The sequence below is a fragment of the Symphalangus syndactylus genome, chromosome 3 (genome assembly GCF_028878055.3).
Source record: "Symphalangus syndactylus isolate Jambi chromosome 3, NHGRI_mSymSyn1-v2.1_pri, whole genome shotgun sequence".
Lineage (NCBI taxonomy): Eukaryota > Metazoa > Chordata > Mammalia > Primates > Hylobatidae > Symphalangus > Symphalangus syndactylus.
In genome coordinates this window covers 7,393,481-7,412,014 of record NC_072425.2, presented here as the reverse complement: position 1 = coordinate 7,412,014, position 18,534 = coordinate 7,393,481, and the positions used below count along the sequence as shown (strand labels likewise).

At 64.1% G+C, this 18,534-nt stretch overlaps 2 protein-coding genes across 8 annotated transcripts; one reads left to right on the top strand and one right to left on the bottom strand.

Moving 5' to 3' along the window:
• Nucleotides 1-20: 20 nt before the first annotated feature.
• On the top strand, nucleotides 21-10,946 carry NOXA1 (NADPH oxidase activator 1). 4 transcript variants are annotated; one of them, XM_055270199.2, is made up of 14 exons: nucleotides 21-462; nucleotides 3,320-3,402; nucleotides 5,106-5,214; nucleotides 5,866-6,000; nucleotides 6,260-6,367; nucleotides 7,332-7,391; nucleotides 7,623-7,648; nucleotides 7,785-7,890; nucleotides 9,586-9,631; nucleotides 9,762-9,820; nucleotides 9,997-10,151; nucleotides 10,293-10,407; nucleotides 10,506-10,620; nucleotides 10,743-10,946. In XM_055270199.2, the coding sequence occupies exons 1-14, from the start codon at nucleotides 286-288 to the stop codon at nucleotides 10,898-10,900; spliced, it is 1,452 nt and encodes a 483-aa protein (XP_055126174.1). In that variant the 5' UTR covers nucleotides 21-285; the 3' UTR covers nucleotides 10,901-10,946. The 4 variants fall into 4 exon arrangements, with proteins under 4 accessions (XP_055126174.1, XP_055126173.1, XP_055126175.1 ...); XM_055270200.2 differs by having other exon boundaries at nucleotides 28-462; nucleotides 10,764-10,946; XM_055270198.2 differs by having other exon boundaries at nucleotides 25-462; nucleotides 9,997-10,407; nucleotides 10,764-10,946.
• Nucleotides 10,947-11,022: 76 nt separating this feature from the next.
• Nucleotides 11,023-18,304, bottom strand: ENTPD8 (ectonucleoside triphosphate diphosphohydrolase 8). Of its 4 annotated transcripts, XM_063636662.1 has the most exons (10): nucleotides 17,749-18,303; nucleotides 15,309-15,454; nucleotides 15,116-15,233; nucleotides 14,308-14,458; nucleotides 14,018-14,177; nucleotides 13,670-13,900; nucleotides 12,537-12,800; nucleotides 12,241-12,351; nucleotides 11,726-11,860; nucleotides 11,023-11,640 (listed from the first exon to the last, which is right to left on the bottom strand). In XM_063636662.1, the coding sequence occupies exons 2-10, from the start codon at nucleotides 15,432-15,434 to the stop codon at nucleotides 11,449-11,451; spliced, it is 1,488 nt and encodes a 495-aa protein (XP_063492732.1). In that variant the 5' UTR covers nucleotides 15,435-15,454; nucleotides 17,749-18,303; the 3' UTR covers nucleotides 11,023-11,448. The 4 variants fall into 4 exon arrangements, with proteins under 4 accessions (XP_063492732.1, XP_063492733.1, XP_055126177.2 ...); XM_063636663.1 differs by lacking the exon at nucleotides 12,241-12,351 and having other exon boundaries at nucleotides 17,749-18,304; XM_055270202.2 differs by lacking the exon at nucleotides 17,749-18,303 and having other exon boundaries at nucleotides 11,081-11,640; nucleotides 15,309-15,619.
• Nucleotides 18,305-18,534: the final 230 nt, after the last annotated feature.

Sequence of the window (18,534 nt, the reverse complement as noted above, 5' to 3'; positions counted from 1 at the left end):
GGAAGTCCGGCCGGGGCGGGGGCCGAACGGGAGGTGGGCGAGGCCTGAGGGGATGGGGCGGGCGTGGCCGTTTCGGGCGGGGGCGTGGCCCTACCGGGGAGGGGCGGGCGCCTGCCGCCAGGGGGCGCCGCGGGGCAGCGGGGTTGCACCAGGCGCTCGGCGCCCGCACCTCTGCCCGCCTCCGAGACCCCGCAGCCCCGCGCCGCCGCCTGGACCCGGCCCCAGCCCCGGCCCCGGCCCCTCCGCGGGATTCCGGCCCCTTCTCGAGCGCCGCCACGGGCCGCCATGGCCTCTCTGGGGGACCTGGTGCGCGCCTGGCACCTGGGCGCGCAGGCTATGGATCGCGGGGACTGGGCCCGCGCCTTGCACCTCTTCTCGGGCATCCCGGCGCCGCCAGCCAGGTTGTGCTTCAACGTGGGCTGCGTGCACCTGCTGGCCGGGGACGCCGAGGCCGCGCTGCGGGTGAGCGGGGCGTGGGGAGGCCGGTGCGGGCGACGCCTCCGCCTTGAGCCCCTGGGGAGGGCCCTGCGCCCCTCCCCGACGGTCACGGGGTCGCCCTGCCGCCCCCGACCCAGCGAACGCCCCGGCAGGTGGGAGCCGAGCAGTGGGGGCCGCACCCGAGCTGAGCGAGGCCGGGCTGGGGTCGCGGCGGTCACCGGGAGAGGCCTGGGCCCGAGGGTGACTCACACCGGGAAGCGGGAAGCTGCTGGGCTGGGTCAGGCCGGAGGGGCCGCCCTGCCCCAAGGGGAAAGCGTTGCGCCTGTGGTCATAGCCGGGAGACCGGGTCAGTCTCCTTCTCTGAGCCCTCAGCCGTCCCCCAGCCCACTCCCCGAAACAGCCAGGAGTGCAGGGTGCCTGGGCGCAGCGGCCGAGGCCCTGCACGGAGCCCGGTGTCCTTCCCGTGCCCGCTCGTGTTCCGGGGCCGCCTGTTCCTGCGCATCCCAAACGCCAGCGCTGCCCACCCCCGCTCAGTCCCAAGCACCCCGCAGAAGCAGGCAGGTGCCCACGGTTATTGAAGGGTCGGTGACAGCAGCGATGAAAAGGAAAGGGAACTGTGCGCTGTGGGAGGGTCTCCACGCCCCTGACTCACAAAATATCCCCCTTGGAGGAGACTGGGCAAAGCGCATGAGACCCCCCTCTCTTGTGTCTTAAAGCTGCGTACAAATTTACAATCACCTCCATAATGATTTCATTTTTTTGTTTGTTTCAAAGATGGAGTCTCGTTCTGTCACCCAGGCTGACTCGAGCACAGTGGTGCGATCTCGGCTCACTGCAATCTCTGCCTCCCGGGTTCAAGCAATTCTCCTGCCTCAGCCTCCCTAGTAGCTGGGAGTACAGGCGCCCACTACCATGCCCAGCTAATTTTGTATTTTTAGTAGAAATGGGTTTCACCATGTTGGTCAGGCTGGTCTTGAACTCCTGACCTTAGGTGATCCACCCTCCTTGGCCACCCATAGTGGTGGGATTACACACGCGAGCCACCTCGCCCGGCCCACAATGATTTCATTTTAAAACTATTCAAGAAAGGGAATGTAATCATTAGACACCAGGTGGTTCAGCAACAAATCCTATGTTCGGGGCTAACCCAGTCACCTCATGCTCGTCTGCCTGATTTCACTACAGAGAGGGGACGTGGTGAAAGTCAATAGGACTAATCCACAGCATATGCATATTAGGAATATGGGAACTTAGGCAAGCAGATGGAACAGCTATGATTCATAAAGCCCATCATCTGAGGGGCAGGCCAGGGTGCAGAGGGTGTCACTGGAACCGCTGTCTCTTGGTAGGAGCCTTGCGTGACATTTGGGGCAGACAGGTGGGTTCTGCCGGCCCTGAGCAGCCACCCCACATCAGGGCTGCGTGCCTGTGCTCAGCCGCCAGCCACACTTCACACCTGTGTGAACTCGGTTCAACGACAAGCCCCCACTCACCAGACTTGTGAGAGATCATAGCACCCTTCCTGTCACACACATTTAACCGATGGCCATGGTCCCCGTTCAGAACCTTCTGTGTCCTTTCTGAGTCTGGTTTAAGGAAGAGCTGTGCTTTACACACAGATAAACCCATGAAGACATGTGTGTTGTTTTCTGATTCTAATAGATTTCTAGTGTGTCATTTTGCATGAACTATCAAAAAAGGATTTTTATTTTATTTTATTATTATTTTTTTTTTTATTTTTTATTTTATTTATTTTTTTTTTTTTGAGATGGAGTCTCGCTCTGTCGCCCAGGCTGGAGTGCAGTGGCGCAGTCTCGGCTCACTGCAAGCTCCGCCTCCCGGGTTCACGCCATTCTCCTGCCTCAGCCTCTCCGAGTAGCTGGGACTACAGGCGCCCGCCACCACGCCCGGCTAATTTTTTGTATTTTTTTTAGTAGAGACGGGGTTTCACTGCGGTCTCGATCTCCTGACCTCGTGATCCGCCCGCCTCGGCCTCCCAAAGTGCTGGGATTACAAGCGTGAGCCACTGCGCCCGGCCTTTTATTTTATTTTTTGAGACGGAATCTCGCTCTGTCTTGCAGGCTGGAGTGCAGTGGTGTGATCTTTGGCTCATTGCAACCTCTACCTCCCGAGTTCAAGCGATTCTCCTGCCTCAGCCTCCCGAGTAGCTGGGACTACAGGCGCCTGCCACTGTGCCCAGCTAATTTTTGTATTTTTAGTAGAGATGGGGTTTCACCATGTTGGCCAGGCTGGTCTCAAACTCCTGACCTCAGGTGATCCGCCCGCCTCAGCTTCCCAACATGCTAGGATTACAGGCATGAGCTAACATGCCCGGCCTGTAATGCAGTTCTTTAGCTGGTGACTCTGGGATCTGGGCTGTTATCTTGTCTCCAGTATGTGACAGCCAAGGTTGCCTGAGGTCAGGAGTTTGAGAATCTCTTGAACCCAGAGGCGGAGGCAGCAGTGAGCCAAGATCGAGCCACTGCACTCCAGCCTGGGTGACAGAGCGAGACCCCATCTCAAAAAAAAAAAAAAAAAAAAGATTTTTAAAAGAAAAATCTTGCATAACCCCACTCCCCAGAGGTAACTATTATTAACATACCGGAACACCTTTTTCTGGCCTCTGTTCTTGTGCTCATGGTAAACAAATCGGTTTTAGCCGCACCTCAGTGGGCTCTGCGCCCTGGACGGGTTGGGGTTGGGTGGCGACAGCCCTGCCCAGGCAGGAGCTCCAAAGGTCCCTGGACAGGAGCAGGAGGGGCTGTGGGGGGTCCACAGGGGCTGACGGAATTCCGTGGCCCTGACACCCATCATGCTGTATCTGTGATGCTGCGTGACCAGGTTACAGACCTTGGCATCCCGTGGGCATTTTTGTCCCCAGGCATTTGACCAAGCCGTGACCAAGGACACCTGTATGGCGGTTGGCTTCTTCCAGCGAGGAGTGGCCAACTTCCAGCTGGCAAGGTGAGTACAGGGGTGCCTTGTTCCTTCTCTGACGGCCCTTTGTCTCCCTGCAGAGTCCACTCCTGCACCTCCTCCTCCTCCCCCTCCATCTGCTCCCTCCTCTTGCCCACCCCCTCCTCCGTGGTTCCTGGCTCCAGGGAAACCTGGGCCGAGACTGTGGCCCTCGCCTCTGCTGAGCGCCACCCTTGGACACAGGTGTTCGGGTCCTCACTGCTTACCTGGGCTCTCTGCACCATGTCCCTTCCTAAAGGAGGAATGAGGGAAGGGAGAGCATCGGGACTGCAGACCAGGCCATGCCTCGGCCTCTCTGCTAGACGCTCACAGGCCCCATCCCAGGAGGGCAGGCTCTGTGGGGAAGTGGAGCACAGTCCTGAGAGCCTTGCAATCCTGAAATATCAAAACCCCTGAAGTCTAAAATCCCAAAAAATATAATTCTAGAAAAAATAATTAAAAATCTGTAAAAGATATTTATCTACTTTTTAAAAATTATTTTGAGAAGGAGCCTTGCTCTGTCGTCCAGGCTGGAGCGCAATCACACGATCTCGGCTCACTGCAACCTCTGCTTCCTGGGTTCAAGCGATTCTCCTGCCTCAGCCTCCCGGGTAGCTGGGATTACAGGCATGCGCCACCACACCTGGCTAATTTTTGTATTTTTAGTAGAGACTGGGCTTCACCATGTTGGCCAGGCTGGTCTCGAACTCCTGACCTCAGGTGATCCACCCGCCTCGGCCTCCCAAAGTGCTGGGATTACAGGAATGAGCCACCTCGCCCGGCCTATTTACATGTTTTAAGGGATTTATTTGAGAAACATAAAAACACAACAGAACCCTTCATTGGCCGATAAAATAGACAAAAATAACATACATTTTTTTCAAGCACACATTCATGCACGCTAGCGACAGGCTCACGGGTGTGAGAGCTACGAGCAGATGAACAGTGCTCATGAGGAGCTAGGTCAGAAGGGGAAGACGTACGTGCGTAGACTCTGGCTGGTGATTGTGTGCACCTGGCTTTATAACCGGTCATCAAAACACCAAGATGAACAACCCATCTTCTAACAAGACCCATCAAAGGCTTCAGGGACCACCACATACGCAGTCGCCCACAGAGCCAGGATCTCGAGATGTTTTGCCTTTCAGAAAGGCAGATGAATGAAAAAGCCATCTCCTCCTTTACTCAGGAGTCCCGGCATTCGGGATTATGGCTGTGGGACTGTCTCTTTCTGGATTACGATCCAGACCCCTCTGGGGCAGCCTCTCCTTCAGATCGGCACAGGAAGCCCGCCTGGAGGAGAAGCCTCTCTGGCAGGTGCTGGGGAGCTCCCGGCAAGGCTTGGAAGGAGGCTCGGAGTTTGGAGGGGGAGCCCCCATGGGGTGGGGGGCCTGAGAAGCAGGAGGGAAATAACCAGGGTTCTGCACAGTTCAGAAGAGAGGCTTGGGGGTAGGCAGGGGCCCAGGAAGCTGAGTCTGAGCTGGGAAAATGCTGGAGCCCCAGCACACGGTGACCCCACACCCACTCAGCACACATGTGCATGGACCCCCGGCCCACCAGACCTGAGTGTGGAGACCTAGGCACCGCACTGCCCTCCCTCAGGTCTCCTTGGAACCAGGTGTTGGGGGCGGCTGGAGCGGGGCTGGGTGTGAAAGCTGCCTAGGCCCAGCCCCGTCTCCACCCTGTGCTGCTGAGGGGACCCCTGCCCACAGGTTCCAGGAGGCTCTGTCTGACTTCTGGCTGGCCCTGGCGCAGCTGAGGGGCCACGCTGCCATCAACTACACGCAGCTGGGCCTGCGGTTCAAGCTGCAAGCCTGGGAGGTGAGGCCGGGCAGGGCTCACTGTGCTGCTGGCTGTGGGGCGTCCACGGGCGGTAGCACTGCCCCAGGAGGGCCCTGTGGACTGCAGAGCACCTCTGGCCGAAGCTCCTGGTGCCATGGAATCCCCTGGCCACTCCTTGACCCGCAGAAGGTTCTGGTGGCAGTGGAGGTGGAGGGACCATTTTGTGCCATTTCAGGCCACCAGGGGTGGCTCCACCCAGGAGGAGGGCAGAGGCGAAAGGCCGCTGGATGGGCAGGGAGCAGGCAGGGGGTCGTGCCCACCCTCCACTGTGCCCCCAGCCCTTTCCTGGCTGCCTGGAATGTGTTGGCACCAAGGGAGGGGTGCTGAGAGGGCCCCTCCACCAGACCCTGGAAATGCACCGCCCTGAAGCCTTCTGGGAATAACATTGTCTTAGGACGAAAAGATGGAAGGGAAAACCCTCCAGTGTGGGTCTGGAGCCAGGAGGGCCCGCCAGCCCCGGACACAGAGTGGTGCAGGGGAGGGGCCAAGTGGGGGGACTGGGGGAGGGGCCAGGTGGGGAGATGGGGGAGGAGCCGGGTGGGGGGACTGGGGGAGGGGCCGGGTGGGCGGATTGGGGGAGGAGCTGGGTGGGGGATCAGGCCCCTGCCATCACCTTGGCCCCACTCCCAGGTGCTGTACAATGTGGCGTCGGCACAGTGCCAGCTGGGGCTCTGGACAGAGGCGGCCGGCAGCCTAAGGGAGGCCATGTCCAAGTGGCCGGAGGGGTCCCTAAATGGCCTGGACTCGGCCCTGGACCAAGTGCAGGTGAGGAGTGCCAGCCTGGTCATGGTTTTGGGCTGCTGCCTATCACAGCCCCTCAAGACAAATTTCATGAGATGAAGAAGCTTCCAGAGGGAGATGGCCCTAGTGCCCAGTTTCGGGTACCAGGTGGGGGCTTCCTGTGGCCTGCGGGAAGGGGGCAGGGGGCCCAAGCGGCCCCTTCTGCTCCAAGGTGCGGGGGCTCTGCGGCTGCAGGCCTGGTTGGTCACCCCGTCTGCATCTGCTGGATGCCCACCCCCTCCAGAGACGACGCTCACTGCCGCCACGGCAGGTCCCCAGGGGCGAGGTCTTCCGGCCCCACCGGTGGCACCTGGAGCACCTGGAACCCATGGATTTCCTGGGCAAGGCCAAGGTAAAGGTGGGGGCTGCGTCCTGGGACATCGCGGCTGGTGCTGAGCCCTCGAACTGTGTTCCCAGGGATGGGTGGTGTGCAGTCCAGGCCACTGTAAAGGCCAGGAGGGTAGAGAGTGGGCCCACAACCATCCTCAAACTGGCGCCCAGGGCAGGGGGCGGTGCCCCAAATAGGGCTGTGAACTTGGAGGCAGAGCCCACTAGAGCCAGCTGCATAGGAGGGGGCTCCAGCTCTCCCAACAAGGACCCTGTAGGTGCCACCCCGCCCCCAGACTGGGCCATGGCCACAGCCACAGCCTTGCAGCCTCCCAGAGTCCCTGCGTCTGTGTCCTTTCGTGCCTTTGTGTCTCCCTGTGTCCCTGCCACAGATAGCAAGGTCTCACGGGGGCGGGGGCTGCAGTCCGACGGTCTGGGCCACGTCACGCCCACACTTGGGTCAGAGCCAGGCAGCACCCCTAAAGTCACAGGAATGGGGAGCTGCTCACCCCCAAAGGCAGGGGGCGAAACATGGTGGAGAAGAACTCCTGGTGGGCAAAGACTGGGTCACCCTTGGCTGGCCACGCCCCATTGACTGGCCACACCCCCTCAGTCACCTGCGCTGCGCCCGGGCGGACTCTTGTGTGGTCCAGTGCAGCCGCCCAGCGGGGGAGGCCTAGGGGTGGGCGAAGCCGGGTTGTGACCTGTGTTAATGCATCAACTTAGAGTCTGCATATCACAGTAGAGTGCTGTTTATAAGAAACAAAAATGTTTTTAAAGTTGTGCTAAAAATAAGTTAACATTGCAGCAGATGTTTTCCTCCATCAGACATTTCCCTCCACGGTGGTCTGGCAGACTGGGGCCGGGCATGGGCAGCTGTCACCCAGCCCCCGAGGACTTAGAGCTGCGGGGCGCGGTGGGGCGGGCTGCAGGGAGCAGACCCCGCTGGGCGCTGATCCCTGACCCAGTGCCCCCACTGTCCCCACCAGGTGGTGGCCTCTGCCAACCCCGACGACCAGGGCTGGGGCGTCCGCTCTCATCAGCCACAGGTGGGTTTGCGGCCCCTCAGGCCCCTGCCTGGCCTCACCCAGCTTTCTGGGAAAGAAAACGCTGCACAAGCTCTGAGCCCTCCTGGGGCCGCAAAGTTCCTCTGATGGGAGGTGTTGGGTGGCCGTCCCATCCCTGTGTGAGACCTGGGGAAACCGCTCTTCAAGGTTCGGGAGGAGGGAGGGTGGCCCCCGACCCTTAACCAGAGCGAGGTTGTCGCTTTGTGTCCACAGGGACCAGAAGCGAACCATGATGCCAGGTAGGAGGGGCTGGCTGGGCCCTGCGAGCGCGTCCCTTTCCTGCTGGGCAGAGGGTCCTCCACATGGGGCCATGCGGGCCGGGCACAGGAGGGCACTCAGATGGGTAGGACCTGAGAGCCTCCCTCCTCTCCCTAGGTCCCTGATCATGGACTCCCCAAGAGCTGGCACCCACCAGGGCCCCCTCGATGCAGAGACCGAGGTCGGTGCTGACCACGGCACGTCGACTGCCTACCAGGAGCAGGTGCGTGGGCCTGGGCCTCTTCCCCTGCTGGGGGTCGGTGCTTCTGTTGCCTCCGTGGACTGGGGACCACAATGGGACCAACAGGAGGGTGGAGGGAGCAGCTCACTGGGGGGTAGACGGAGCCGGGCTCACCCATGGTCCTGGCCCAGCCTAGCCAGATGGGAGGGTGCCTGGCTGTGCCCAAGGCGAGTGGGCGCCGGCCATCAGGATAGGAGAGAGGTGGTGTCCAGTGGAGACAGCCAGGAGGCCGTGCAGGCCCTCAGCCCCCAGGACCACCTCAGGTTGGCCATGGCCCCTCCCCTCCCACTGGGGTGTGAGTGACCAGGAGTGACCCAGCTGGGGACAGGCGGGAGGCAGGACAGCTCTGGAGGGGCCCTGAGGCTCCCACCCGCACATGGGGGCCCAGCAGCGACTCCATCCCCCGAGTCCTCCCAGACGCCCCTGGCACCTGGGGAGAGGCGGAGGAAGGCAGGAACCCCAGCTGCTCCCAGGGTGGCAGCCATGGGCGGAGGCTCTGCTGTAGGATCTGGGAGGCCCAGAGAAGGCACCTGCGTTTCACGCTGGGCGCATCTGAGGATGCGATCAGGAAGCAGCCCCGGCACTCTCTCTTTACGGATGCCCACTTCTAGTTTAACCGTGGCATCCCGGGTGCAAGGGCATGCTCCAAGCTGTGCTTCACTGATTCCCTCCAGGTTTGGAACTATTCGCCCAGTTCCCACGATGGGCCTTTAAGCCCTCGTCCTTCCTAACCTAAGGCAACTTCAACCATCTGATAAATCTAATACATTACGATCGAGGCCAGGCACAGTGGCTCATGCCTGTAATCTCAGCACTCTCGGAGGCTGAGGTGGGAGGATTGCTTGAGCCTGGGAGGTGGAGGCTGCAGTGAGCCATGACAGTGCCACTCTACTCCGGCCTGGGCAAGAGAGCAAGACCCTGTCTCAAAAAAAAAAAAAAGAAAAAAAAAAGCCAGGTGAAGTGGCTCACGCCTGTAATCCCAGCACTTTGGGAGGCCGACGCTGGTGGATCACGAGGTCAGGAGATCGAGACCATCCTGGCTAACACAGTGAAACCCCGTCTCTACTAAAAAATACAAAAAATTAGCCAGGCGTGGCGACGGGCGCCTGTAGTCCCAGCTACTCAGGAGGCTGAGCCAGGAGAATGGCGTGAACCCAGGAGGCGGAGCCTGTAGTGAGCCGAGATGGGGCCACTGCACTCCTGCCTGGGCGACAGAGTGAGACTCCATCTCAAACAACAACAACGCCTGACCCTCAGGGTCTAGCCAGCGCTGGGCTGCGACTTTGTGACTCGCAGGCAGTGAACTTGTCCCCTGCTCAGTGCCCAACTCAGGGCACACGGTTAATGTCAAGCCCACACAGAGGCCGGGGGCCAGGGACTGGGTCCTCAGTTTGTTGGGGTCACTGGGGAGCCCACCTACCTGGAGCTGCCACCTCGGTGGGCCTGGGGGGACGGGGTGCTCCCTCCTGGTGACAGGCAGCCTCTAGGTCTGCAGAGACCCAGCCCCATCCTAAGGCAGCCGACATGTGGCCAGTGCCCCAAATTCAATGCCCACAGGCCACCTGCTGGGCGCTGGCTGGGCACACAGGCCACACCCTTGCTGTGGGCTCTGCCAGGACAGTACCAGCCTCTGGCACCTGACCGCCCCAGCCCACCCAGCCTGTGCTTCTCTTGCAGAGACCCCAGGTGGAGCAAGTTGGCAAACAGGCTCCTCTCTCCCCAGGTATGGGGGTCCTCAGCGGTGGGGTCCCCGGGTGAAGGGGGAAGCTGCTGGTGCGCGGGTGCCCGCTGCCCTCCGCCCACAGGGCCCACTTTGGTGGGAGTGGCTGTGTCAGTCTTGCTCTGTCCTGCAGGGCTGCCGGCAATGGGGGGGCCTGGCCCCGGCCCCTGTGAGGACCCCACGGGTGCTGGGGTAAGAGGCTCCAGATCCTTCCCCTGTCAGTACCTGAGGGAGGCCGAGGCCAAGCCCCATCCCGCAGAATCCGGCTTGCAAGCCCCCCTCACCTGCCCAGTCTCTGCCCACACCCCTCGGGCTGAAGATGGCCCTGGGCCTCAGTGGCCATCCCTCCCCTTCCTGCCTGGCCCCAGGGAGCAGGTGCGGGGGGTTCCGAGCCCCTGGTGACTGTCACGGTACAGTGCGCCTTCACCGTGGTCCTGAGGGCGCGAAGAGGAGCCGACCTGTCCAGCCTGCGGGCACTGCTGGGCCAAGCCCTCCCTCACCAGGCCCAGCTTGGGCAACTCAGGTGGGCCAGAAAGCCCCTGGTGGCTGCGGTGGAGCTGGGCACCGCCCCGACTGAGGCAGCTGCTGGAAGAGGGGGTGGCAGAGGTCACCGCCCTCCCTGCAGGCCCCACCCAGGAGCCCCCTCTGAGGAATCTCTTTGCAGTTACCAAGCCCCAGGTGAGGACGGGCACTGGGTCCCCATCCCCGAGGAGGAGTCGCTGCGGAGGGCCTGGCTGGACGCGGCTGCCTGCCCCAGGGGGCTGCAGCTGCAGTGCAGGGTGAGCTGAGGGCGGGGCAGGGGCAGGGGCACCGAGGGGCGGTGGAGGCCCCTCCTCCCAGTGCCCGGCCCGACCTGCAGCCGACTCTCCTGCCTCAGGGAGCCGGGGGCCGGCCGGTCCTCTACCAGGTGGTGGCCCAACACGGCTACTCCGCCCAGGGGCCAGAGGACCTGGGCTTCCGACAGGGGGACATGGTGGACGTCTTGTGTGAAGGTAGGGTGGGCATGGCCCTTCCCAGGCAGCACCACGGTGCCCGGGTGTGGGGGGCTTGGGGCGCAGCCTGTGCCATGAGCAGACGTGGCACCCAGAGGCCACGCCTGGGTAACGCCCTGCAGAGCCCAATGTCCCCCTTGCAGTGGACCAGGCATGGCTGGAGGGCCACTGTGACGGTCGCATCGGCATCTTCCCCAAGTGCTTCGTGGTCCCCGCCAGCCCTCGGATGTTAGGAGCCCCCGGCCACCTGCCCCGATCCCAGCAGGGAGATCTGCCCTAGCAATGATGTGTCCACGATGCTTTTAATAAAAACAACCCCCACTGCAGTCTAACCCTCCAAGCGGGTGTGGGAGGCCGGGCTGGCCCAGGAGAAGCCCCCGGGCCTGGACTCCATCCGTCTGCTCAGACAACAGCAGGGAGAGTGGGGGTCCGGGCGGGGCAGCTCCCTCCCCTCCGCCCCTCTCCGCCCCTCCTGAGGCCCCGTTAGGAGCAGGATCCCTGTGCCTCCGTGGTCTTGCCCTGCTTGCAGGCAGCATGTGGCCCTGCAGTCACACAGCCTGGAGACACCATGAGTCCTGGTGGCCTGTGTACAGAAAGGCACCCAGGGCCCTGGAAGCCCAGTTGCGGTAGGGGGGCAGGGACGCCAGGAGGGGCGGCCACGCAGCCTCTGTGGCCAGCACCACCCTGACGGTGCCCTGGAGGTGGCTGTCACCTGACCACAGACAGAGCCACAGAGCAAGGCCCCATGGTGCTCAGGGCTCAGGAAGCCTCCGGCATCCGGGACACAGCTGCCTGTGGGCTCTGTGGGGACCCACCTCTGCCTTCCCACTAGTCCTGCAACCAGAAGAGCTGGACCGAGGCAGCCCCCAGCACCGCCACCAGGGCCAGCACCATGAACACCACTTTGGCCACCCAGACGCCATGGTTCACTGCCCACCACTGAGCCGGTGCATCGGCCGGGATCATCCCGGTCAGGTTCAGCATGTAGCCCAGTGTCCAGCCAATGTCCACACCGCCTGCCTGCAGGACACACGGCTGTTCAGGGCTGCGGGGCAGCTACCCCAGGACCACGACCCGCCCACGCCCAGGGGAGGCAGTCAGTCACCTGCTTTCGGAACTCGAGGCTGGGCCAGGTCTCCTCGCTGAACCCGTAGCCCTCGTGCAGGAGGGTGAGGATGTACAGGCCTGAGGCACAGTAGTCCCGCAGCCAGCGGTCCTGCCCAGGGTAGCTGGCCTCCACCTGGGACCCAGGAGGCCAAGGGGCCAGGTGAGGGCCCCTGATCCCCAGTCATGTGGGGACCACCCCATCTGCCCTGGCCAACCCGAGCACGCAGACAACAAGAGCGAGCTGGGCAGTGGTAGACAGCCCCTCGCTGGCCCCACCGACCAGTTTCGTGGTGCGGGCTACAGCCCCCTCTCGGCGGGCCAGAGGCTGAGTCCAGCTGCAGCCGTGGCCACAGCCTCCTACCTGGAGCGGCACGGCCTGGAGCTATCCTCCACCCGTGCCTCCCCTGGCCCTGCTGGCCGCGCTGCCCAGAATGAGGCTCCAGCATCCTGCCCGGGGCAGCCCTGCACCCTCAGGGACCCTCGCTGCAGCCAGGGAGCCCGGGGCCCACCCACCAGTTTCCAGGGCCTCTGGCAGAACTCCCAGATGGTGGCGTTGACCGTGCTCAGGGGCTGCCCGGAGGTGAGGTTCAGGAAGTGGAAGGTGTAGTAGAAGTTGGAGAAGGCCTAAGCGAGAGAGGAGGTGGCTGTGCCTTCGCTGTGGCCACGCTGGGTCAGATCCCCACCCCACCCGGGCTCCCGGAGACCCTAAGAGCCAGCCTGGGCCCCTCCTGGGCCTGCCGGAGTCAGACAGGCACCTGAGGCCCCACAAGGAAGCCCGGACCCCTGGTGGGGGCAGTGTGGGTGCTCACGTAGAACTGGCCCCGCAGCGGGGGCTGGTAGACCCCGTCAAAGGCACAGTCCTCCTGGCCCTGGCAGCTGGAGAAGTTGAAAAGTTCCCGGATGGCTGAGACGCAGGCCCCAGGGTTGCCTGTCCCTTCAACTGTGAGGTTCTGGGAGAGGCTCAGCGGGGGTGTGGTGTGGACACAGGGTGACTCATACAGCGGGGCCAGGGCCAGTGTGGTCTGGTAGCCGCTGAGGTAGCACGGGTGACGGAGCAGGGCAGCCGGGCGGCTCTGCAGAGGGCAGGGAGGCCTGAGCACCAGCCCCACACCCGCAGCCCTGTGCACCCTCCCGGGGGCCAGATGACCCACACCAGCCCCACACCCATACCCTGTGCGCCCTCCCCAGGGCCGGGTGACCCACGCCAGCCCCACACCCATACCCTGTGCGCCCTCCCCAGGGCCGGGTGACCCACGCCAGCCCCACACCCATACCCTGTGCACCCTCCCGGGGGCCAGATGACCCACACCAGCCCCACACCCATACCCTGTGCACCCTCCCGGGGGCCAGATGACCCACACCAGCCCCACACCCATACCCTGTGCACCCTCCCGGGGGCCAGATGACCCACACCAGCCCCACACCCATACCCTGTGCGCCCTCCCCGGGGCCGGGTGACCCACGCCAGCCCTACACCCATACCCTGTGCGCCCTCCCCGGGGCCGGGTGACCCACGCCAGCCCTACACCCATACCCTGTGCGCCCTCCCCGGGGCCGGGTGACCCACGCCAGCCCTACACCCATACCCTGTGCGCCCTCCCCGGGGCCGGGTGACCCACGCCAGCCCTACACCCATACCCTGTGCGCCCTCCCCGGGGCCGGGTGACCCACGCCAGCCCTACACCCATACCCTGTGCGCCCTCCCCGGGGCCGGGTGACCCACGCCAGCCCTACACCCATACCCTGTGCGCCCTCCCCGGGGCCGGGTGACCCACGCCAGCCCTACACCCATACCCTGTGCGCCCTCCCCGGGGCCGGGTGACCCACGCCAGCCCTACACCCATACCCTGTGCGCCCTCCCCGGGGCCGGGTGGCCCACGCTAGCCCCGTGCCCATAGCCCTGTTCCCACAGCCCCGTGCACCCTCCCCAGGGCCAGCTGACCTGCACCAGCCCCACAAGGAGCCTGCTCAGAATCTGGTCCCGTCCAAAGCAGAGGTAGCTGTGAGTGTAGACGCTGTAGTCGGAGCCGTAGAGGCGAAAATCGGCCTGGGTGCTCTTGTCCAAGATGGGACCCCCAGGCACGAACGTGATCTGGGTGGAGGCCCCCCCCATGTCCAGGGCGCCCACCAGCGTCTCCTCCGGAGGCTGGATCCATTCTCCAGTGAAGGAGTACTGGGCACAGAAGGGGCCACTCAGCTCGGGGCAGCCACCCAGACCCCGCCCTGGTCAGCTAGCCCCAGACACCAGCCCCTCGCAGACCAGCCCCTGCCCTCAGGCTGCCTGTGGCACCTTGACAAGTGTCTCCAAGCCGTAGTTGACAGTGATCCAACCGAAGGCACCTTCGTCCTGCCCGGCCAGGAGCTCGGCACCCCAAAAGTCCACGGGAGATCGGCCCAGGACCTGGGTGACGGCTGCAAAGATGTCCCTGGCCTGAGAGCTGTTCTTCTGGCTGGGCACAGAGGACCAGGGGCTGGAGCGGGCTGGAAGCCTGGGCCCGGCTCCACCCTGCCTGCCACGCTGGCTGAGACCGTGGCTTCTGCAGCCACTCCCCATGGGTGCCAAGGCCATGCCCGCCTCACCTGAGCAACCTCATGCCAGCCGTGGCCCCCAGGAACGTGGGTGTTTTCCGATGCTGGGCCTCTGGGATCAGTACCAGCGCCTCCTCCAAGCAGCCCTGCAGACTCTCACCAGCCTGCGCAGGGTTAGAAGTGTAGGAGGAGATTCCAGGCCCTGGAACAGCAGCCGGGGACAGAGCTCCAGACCCCGCAGGCTGGCTGGGCTGAAAGGCAGCCCCCAAAGACGTGACCACCTCCTGACCCCTGGTGAGGTCACCAGCCAAGGGCTGCGTGGAGCGCTCAGGCTGGAGGAAGCAGGAAGGACCCTAACCCCCAGCCTCTGGAGGGGGTGTGGCCCTGTCCACACCTTGTTTTCAGACTTACAGAATGCTGAGAAATAAGCTGCTGCTGTTTTAAGCCCCCAGTTTGTGGTAACTTGTTACCAGAGCCCCCAGAAAACAAATTCGGGGCCTCCTGTTTTCCCCCCTCAGGATCCTGGAGTACAGGCACCCCTGTAACTACCAGCCTCGGCCGCCAGCACCATGTGGTGCCAGGGTGAGGAGCACCAGGGGCCAGAGAGGGTCAGGGCTGGAGGCAGCAGACGCTGGGCAGACCCCAGCCGGGCCATGAGAATCTGACTGATCACCAGGATCAGGCAGGGAGGTCCCCAGAGTGCTACGGCGTGAACACAGGCTCCAGCCCGGCACCCATGCCTGGCGTGTGAGCTCGGCCAAGTCACTGAACCTCTCCAAACCCTTTCCGTGCAGCTGGGAATCCCAGCCAGGCAGCAACAGGCAGGTCCCAGCACCGGGCTGCAGAACTGCCCACTAACCTTCCACCTGGCAGGCCAGGGCCTGGCTGACCACACCCGTGCCATTCTCCTTGTTCGCCGGCCACTGATACAGGAAGAGGGACGTGTGGGAGGAGCCGGCATCAAACACGATCCCAAACTGGGGAGACAGTAGGGTGAGTGGGAGGCAACATCTGTGGACCCAGCCTGGCCTCCCCTGCCGGTGGGGACGCACCTTGATGTCTGTGGGCAGGAGCACGCTGGTGGCCTCCACCAGGAGGAGAATGAGTGCAGTGAGGCCTGAGACCCCCGAGGCCCCCAACAGGGCCAAGAAGACCTGCTCCTTCCGGGACAGCCCCATGGTAAAGGTGGTACTGGTTCCTGTGGGGGGACGGCCGTGGGCACCCAGGCTGCACTCGGTGTCCCCATCCCGCCCTCCAGAGGCAGAGGCTTCACTCCCCGTCTCCCTGGAGACGCACCCCTGGAGAGCCAATTGCCTTAGAGGCATCCCCGGGGCTCAGATGGCCTCCTGTGGCCAAGGACCACTCCCTGGGAGCCACGCCTGCCAGGGGTGCCATGGGCATCAGAGGGCCCTGTGGGAGGGGGGTGGGGGGGCAGCAGGGGCCTTGTCTGGGGACACAGCCCCAGCAGGATCCAAGTAGTCCCCTCAGACCCCCTCGGATGGGACTTGCGGAGCTGCCCCTACCATATGATGGGGCCACCCTGTGTCCCCACCCCTTGGTCCTGCCTCTCCCATGCCACCCTCCCCAGGAGCAGCCCCAGCTCCAGCCTGCACTGGGGGCCCAGGGCTCTGCCCCCTCTCTGCGGCCCCCACCCCAGGCTCTCCCAGGGTGAGTTTCTCTCTGGAGCCCTGAGGGGACTGTTGCCGAGGGGCTGTGGGTGAACCCAGGGTGAGGCCAGTCATCCTAGAAGCCGAGTGTGAGGCTTCTTAATGACATCGGTTTCTCTGGAAATCCAGCCCAAGGCTTCTCTAATCTGACTCTGCACCTTCTTAGCTGGCGCCAGATGGCCCCTGGGCGGGAGGTGGACCCAGGAATGCCATCTGAGGGGCCTGGGCTTCTCTCACCCTGTGGCCGAGATGTCCACCTCCTCCTCTGCCCGGACGCCCAGCAAGGGTCTCAGCTCTCAAACTACCCCAGGCCGACCCTGTGCCCCATACAGCCCCGCTTCACACGGGTACCACTGCCCAAAGGAGTGGTCAAAGCCAGAAACTGCCCGCCAAGGTCCCGGCACCTGAACCCCATGTGGCCGTGTCCTATCGTGTTCCCCCTGGGAAATGCTGCACCCACACTGAGTGGCAGGCGCGGGTGCTGCCCTGGTCCTGACCTGGGGCTCCTGGGCACATGTAAAGTGGGACACGCTGTGGGGTCCTCACGCAATTCTGTGTGTCGGGGGGATATAAGCCCATTTTAAGGAGGATAGATGACAGAGGCTCAGAGGGGACAGGAGACCGGTCCAGCCCAGACAGGGCCCAGCCTGTGTCCCCAACCAGCACCCAGGCCACAGGCCACCTCATAGGGACAAACAGGTGACAGGGGCCAGGAACACAAGGACTCCACACCCAGAAGATGTAGCCACCTGAGACCCCCAGGCCTGAGCCTCCAGGTAGGCAAAGAGGGTGGGGCAACCTCTCCCACACTCAAAAGACCCCCCAGACCAGAACAGCCTCCCAGATCAGAACAGCCCCCTAGACCAGGACACCCCCTCAGACAGAACAGTTCCCCAGACCAGGACAGCACCCCCAGACCAGGAGAGCCCCCAGACCAGGAGAGCCCCCCAGACCAGGACAGCCCCTCAGACAGAACAGTCCCCCAGACCAGGACAGACCCCCAGACCAGGACAGCCCCCCAGACCAGGAGAGCCCCCCAGACCAGGACACCCCCTCAGACAGAACAGTTCCCCAGACCAGGACAGCCCCCCCAGACCAGCACAGCGCCCCCAGACCAGGAGAGCCCCCCAGACCAGGACAGCCCCTCAGACAGAACAGTCCTCCCAGACCAGGACAGACCCCCAGACCAGGACAGACCCCCAGACCAGGACAGCCCCCCAGACCAGGACAGCCCCCCAGACCAGGACAGCCCCCAGACCAGCACAGCGCCCCCAGACCAGGACAGCCCCCCAGACCAGGACAGCATCCCCAGACCAGGACAGCCCCCCAGACCAGGACAGCCCCCAGACCAGCACAGCGCCCCCAGACCAGGAGAGCCCCCCAGACCAGGACAGCCCCTCAGACAGAACAGTCCTCCCAGACCAGGACAGACCCCCAGACCAGGACAGACCCCCAGACCAGGACAGCCCCCCAGACCAGGACAGCCCCCAGACCAGCACAGCGCCCCCAGACCAGGACAGCCCCCCAGACCAGGACAGCATCCCCAGACCAGGACAGCCCCCCAGACCAGGACAGCCCCCCAGACCAGGACAGCCCCCCAGACCAGGACAGCATCCCCAGACCAGAACAGCCTCCCAGATCAGAACAGCCCCCTAGACCAGGACACCCCCTCAGACAGAACAGTTCCCCAGACCAGGACAGCCCCCCCCAGACCAGCACAGCGCCCCCAGACCAGGACAGCCCCCCAGACCAGGACAGTCCTCCCAGACCAGGACAGCCCCCCAGACCAGGACAGCCCCCCCAGGACATCCCCTTGGACCCTCACCTGGGCTGGTTGCCCACTTCCCGGAGCGGCAAGGAGGAAGCTGTTGTGCTCAGGCGTATCTGTGTCCGTGCACCTGGCGTCCAGCCTCTCCCTGCCCCTGGGTCCAGGACAGCTGGGGTGGGAGGGGCGGGGCGGTGACAGCCTCGGGCGATGCGCTGTGCACCTGGCTCCAGGGCCCGCAGGCTGAGGCCAGCGCCCAAGGTCGCCCCGCCCACTCCACCCTCGGGTCCTCCACCCAGGGTCTCCCTGCATCCCCCACCCGCGGGTCTGTCTCGGCGCCCAGGGTCGCCCCGCCCCCGGGGGGTGGGAGGCAGGAGAGGGAAGCTGAAGAGGAGCCTGGAGCTGCGAGGGGCAGAGCTCCGGGACCCCGCCCCCCACGGCCTGCAGCCGCGCTCTTGACCCCGGGCCGGACTTTACCCCCCACGCAGCCCGGCCCGGGCAGGTCGGAGTCAGGTGACCCCGAAGGTCCAGGCCCGGGGCGGGGGCGGAAGCGCCTGCAGACCCCGCGGCGCCGGTCGTTTTCCACTTGCAGCCACTCTGCCTTTCCCGCTCGCCGTGGGTCCCCCGGCCGCCGCCGTCGGGGTCCCGGCCTCTGAAGCGGCTCAGGGTGGGGGTGGGGAGGGGCGGGGCGGGGCGGGGCCAGGGCTGGGTGGGGTTGGGGCGGGGCCGGGGCGGGGTTGGGGCGGGGCCGGGGCGGGGCCAGGGCGGGGTCAGGCAGTGGGGAGGGCGCAGGGCGAGGCCGGGGCCGGGGCCGGGGCCGGGCTGGGGCTGGGGGTGTTGGGGGGC

Bases quoted from the DNA above. Each gene is read 5' to 3' on its own strand.
- NOXA1 (XM_055270198.2), top strand. From the start codon at position 286: ATGGCCTCTCTGGGGGACCTGGTGCGCGCCTGGCACCTGGGCGCGCAG. The intron at 5,215-5,865 runs GTGAGGCCGGGC...CCCCACTCCCAG, and splicing joins TCAAGCTGCAAGCCTGGGAG to GTGCTGTACAATGTGGCGTC. The intron at 10,408-10,505 runs GTGAGCTGAGGG...CTCCTGCCTCAG, and splicing joins GGCTGCAGCTGCAGTGCAGG to GGAGCCGGGGGCCGGCCGGT.
- ENTPD8 (XM_055270202.2), bottom strand. From the start codon at position 15,581: ATGCCTCTAAGGCAATTGGCTCTCCAGGGGTGCGTCTCCAGGGAGACG. The intron at 14,178-14,307 runs GTGAGGCGGGCA...CTCTGTGCCCAG, and splicing joins GCTGGCATGAGGTTGCTCAG to CCAGAAGAACAGCTCTCAGG. The intron at 12,352-12,536 runs GTGAGCACCCAC...TCTCTCGCTTAG, and splicing joins CGCTGCGGGGCCAGTTCTAC to GCCTTCTCCAACTTCTACTA.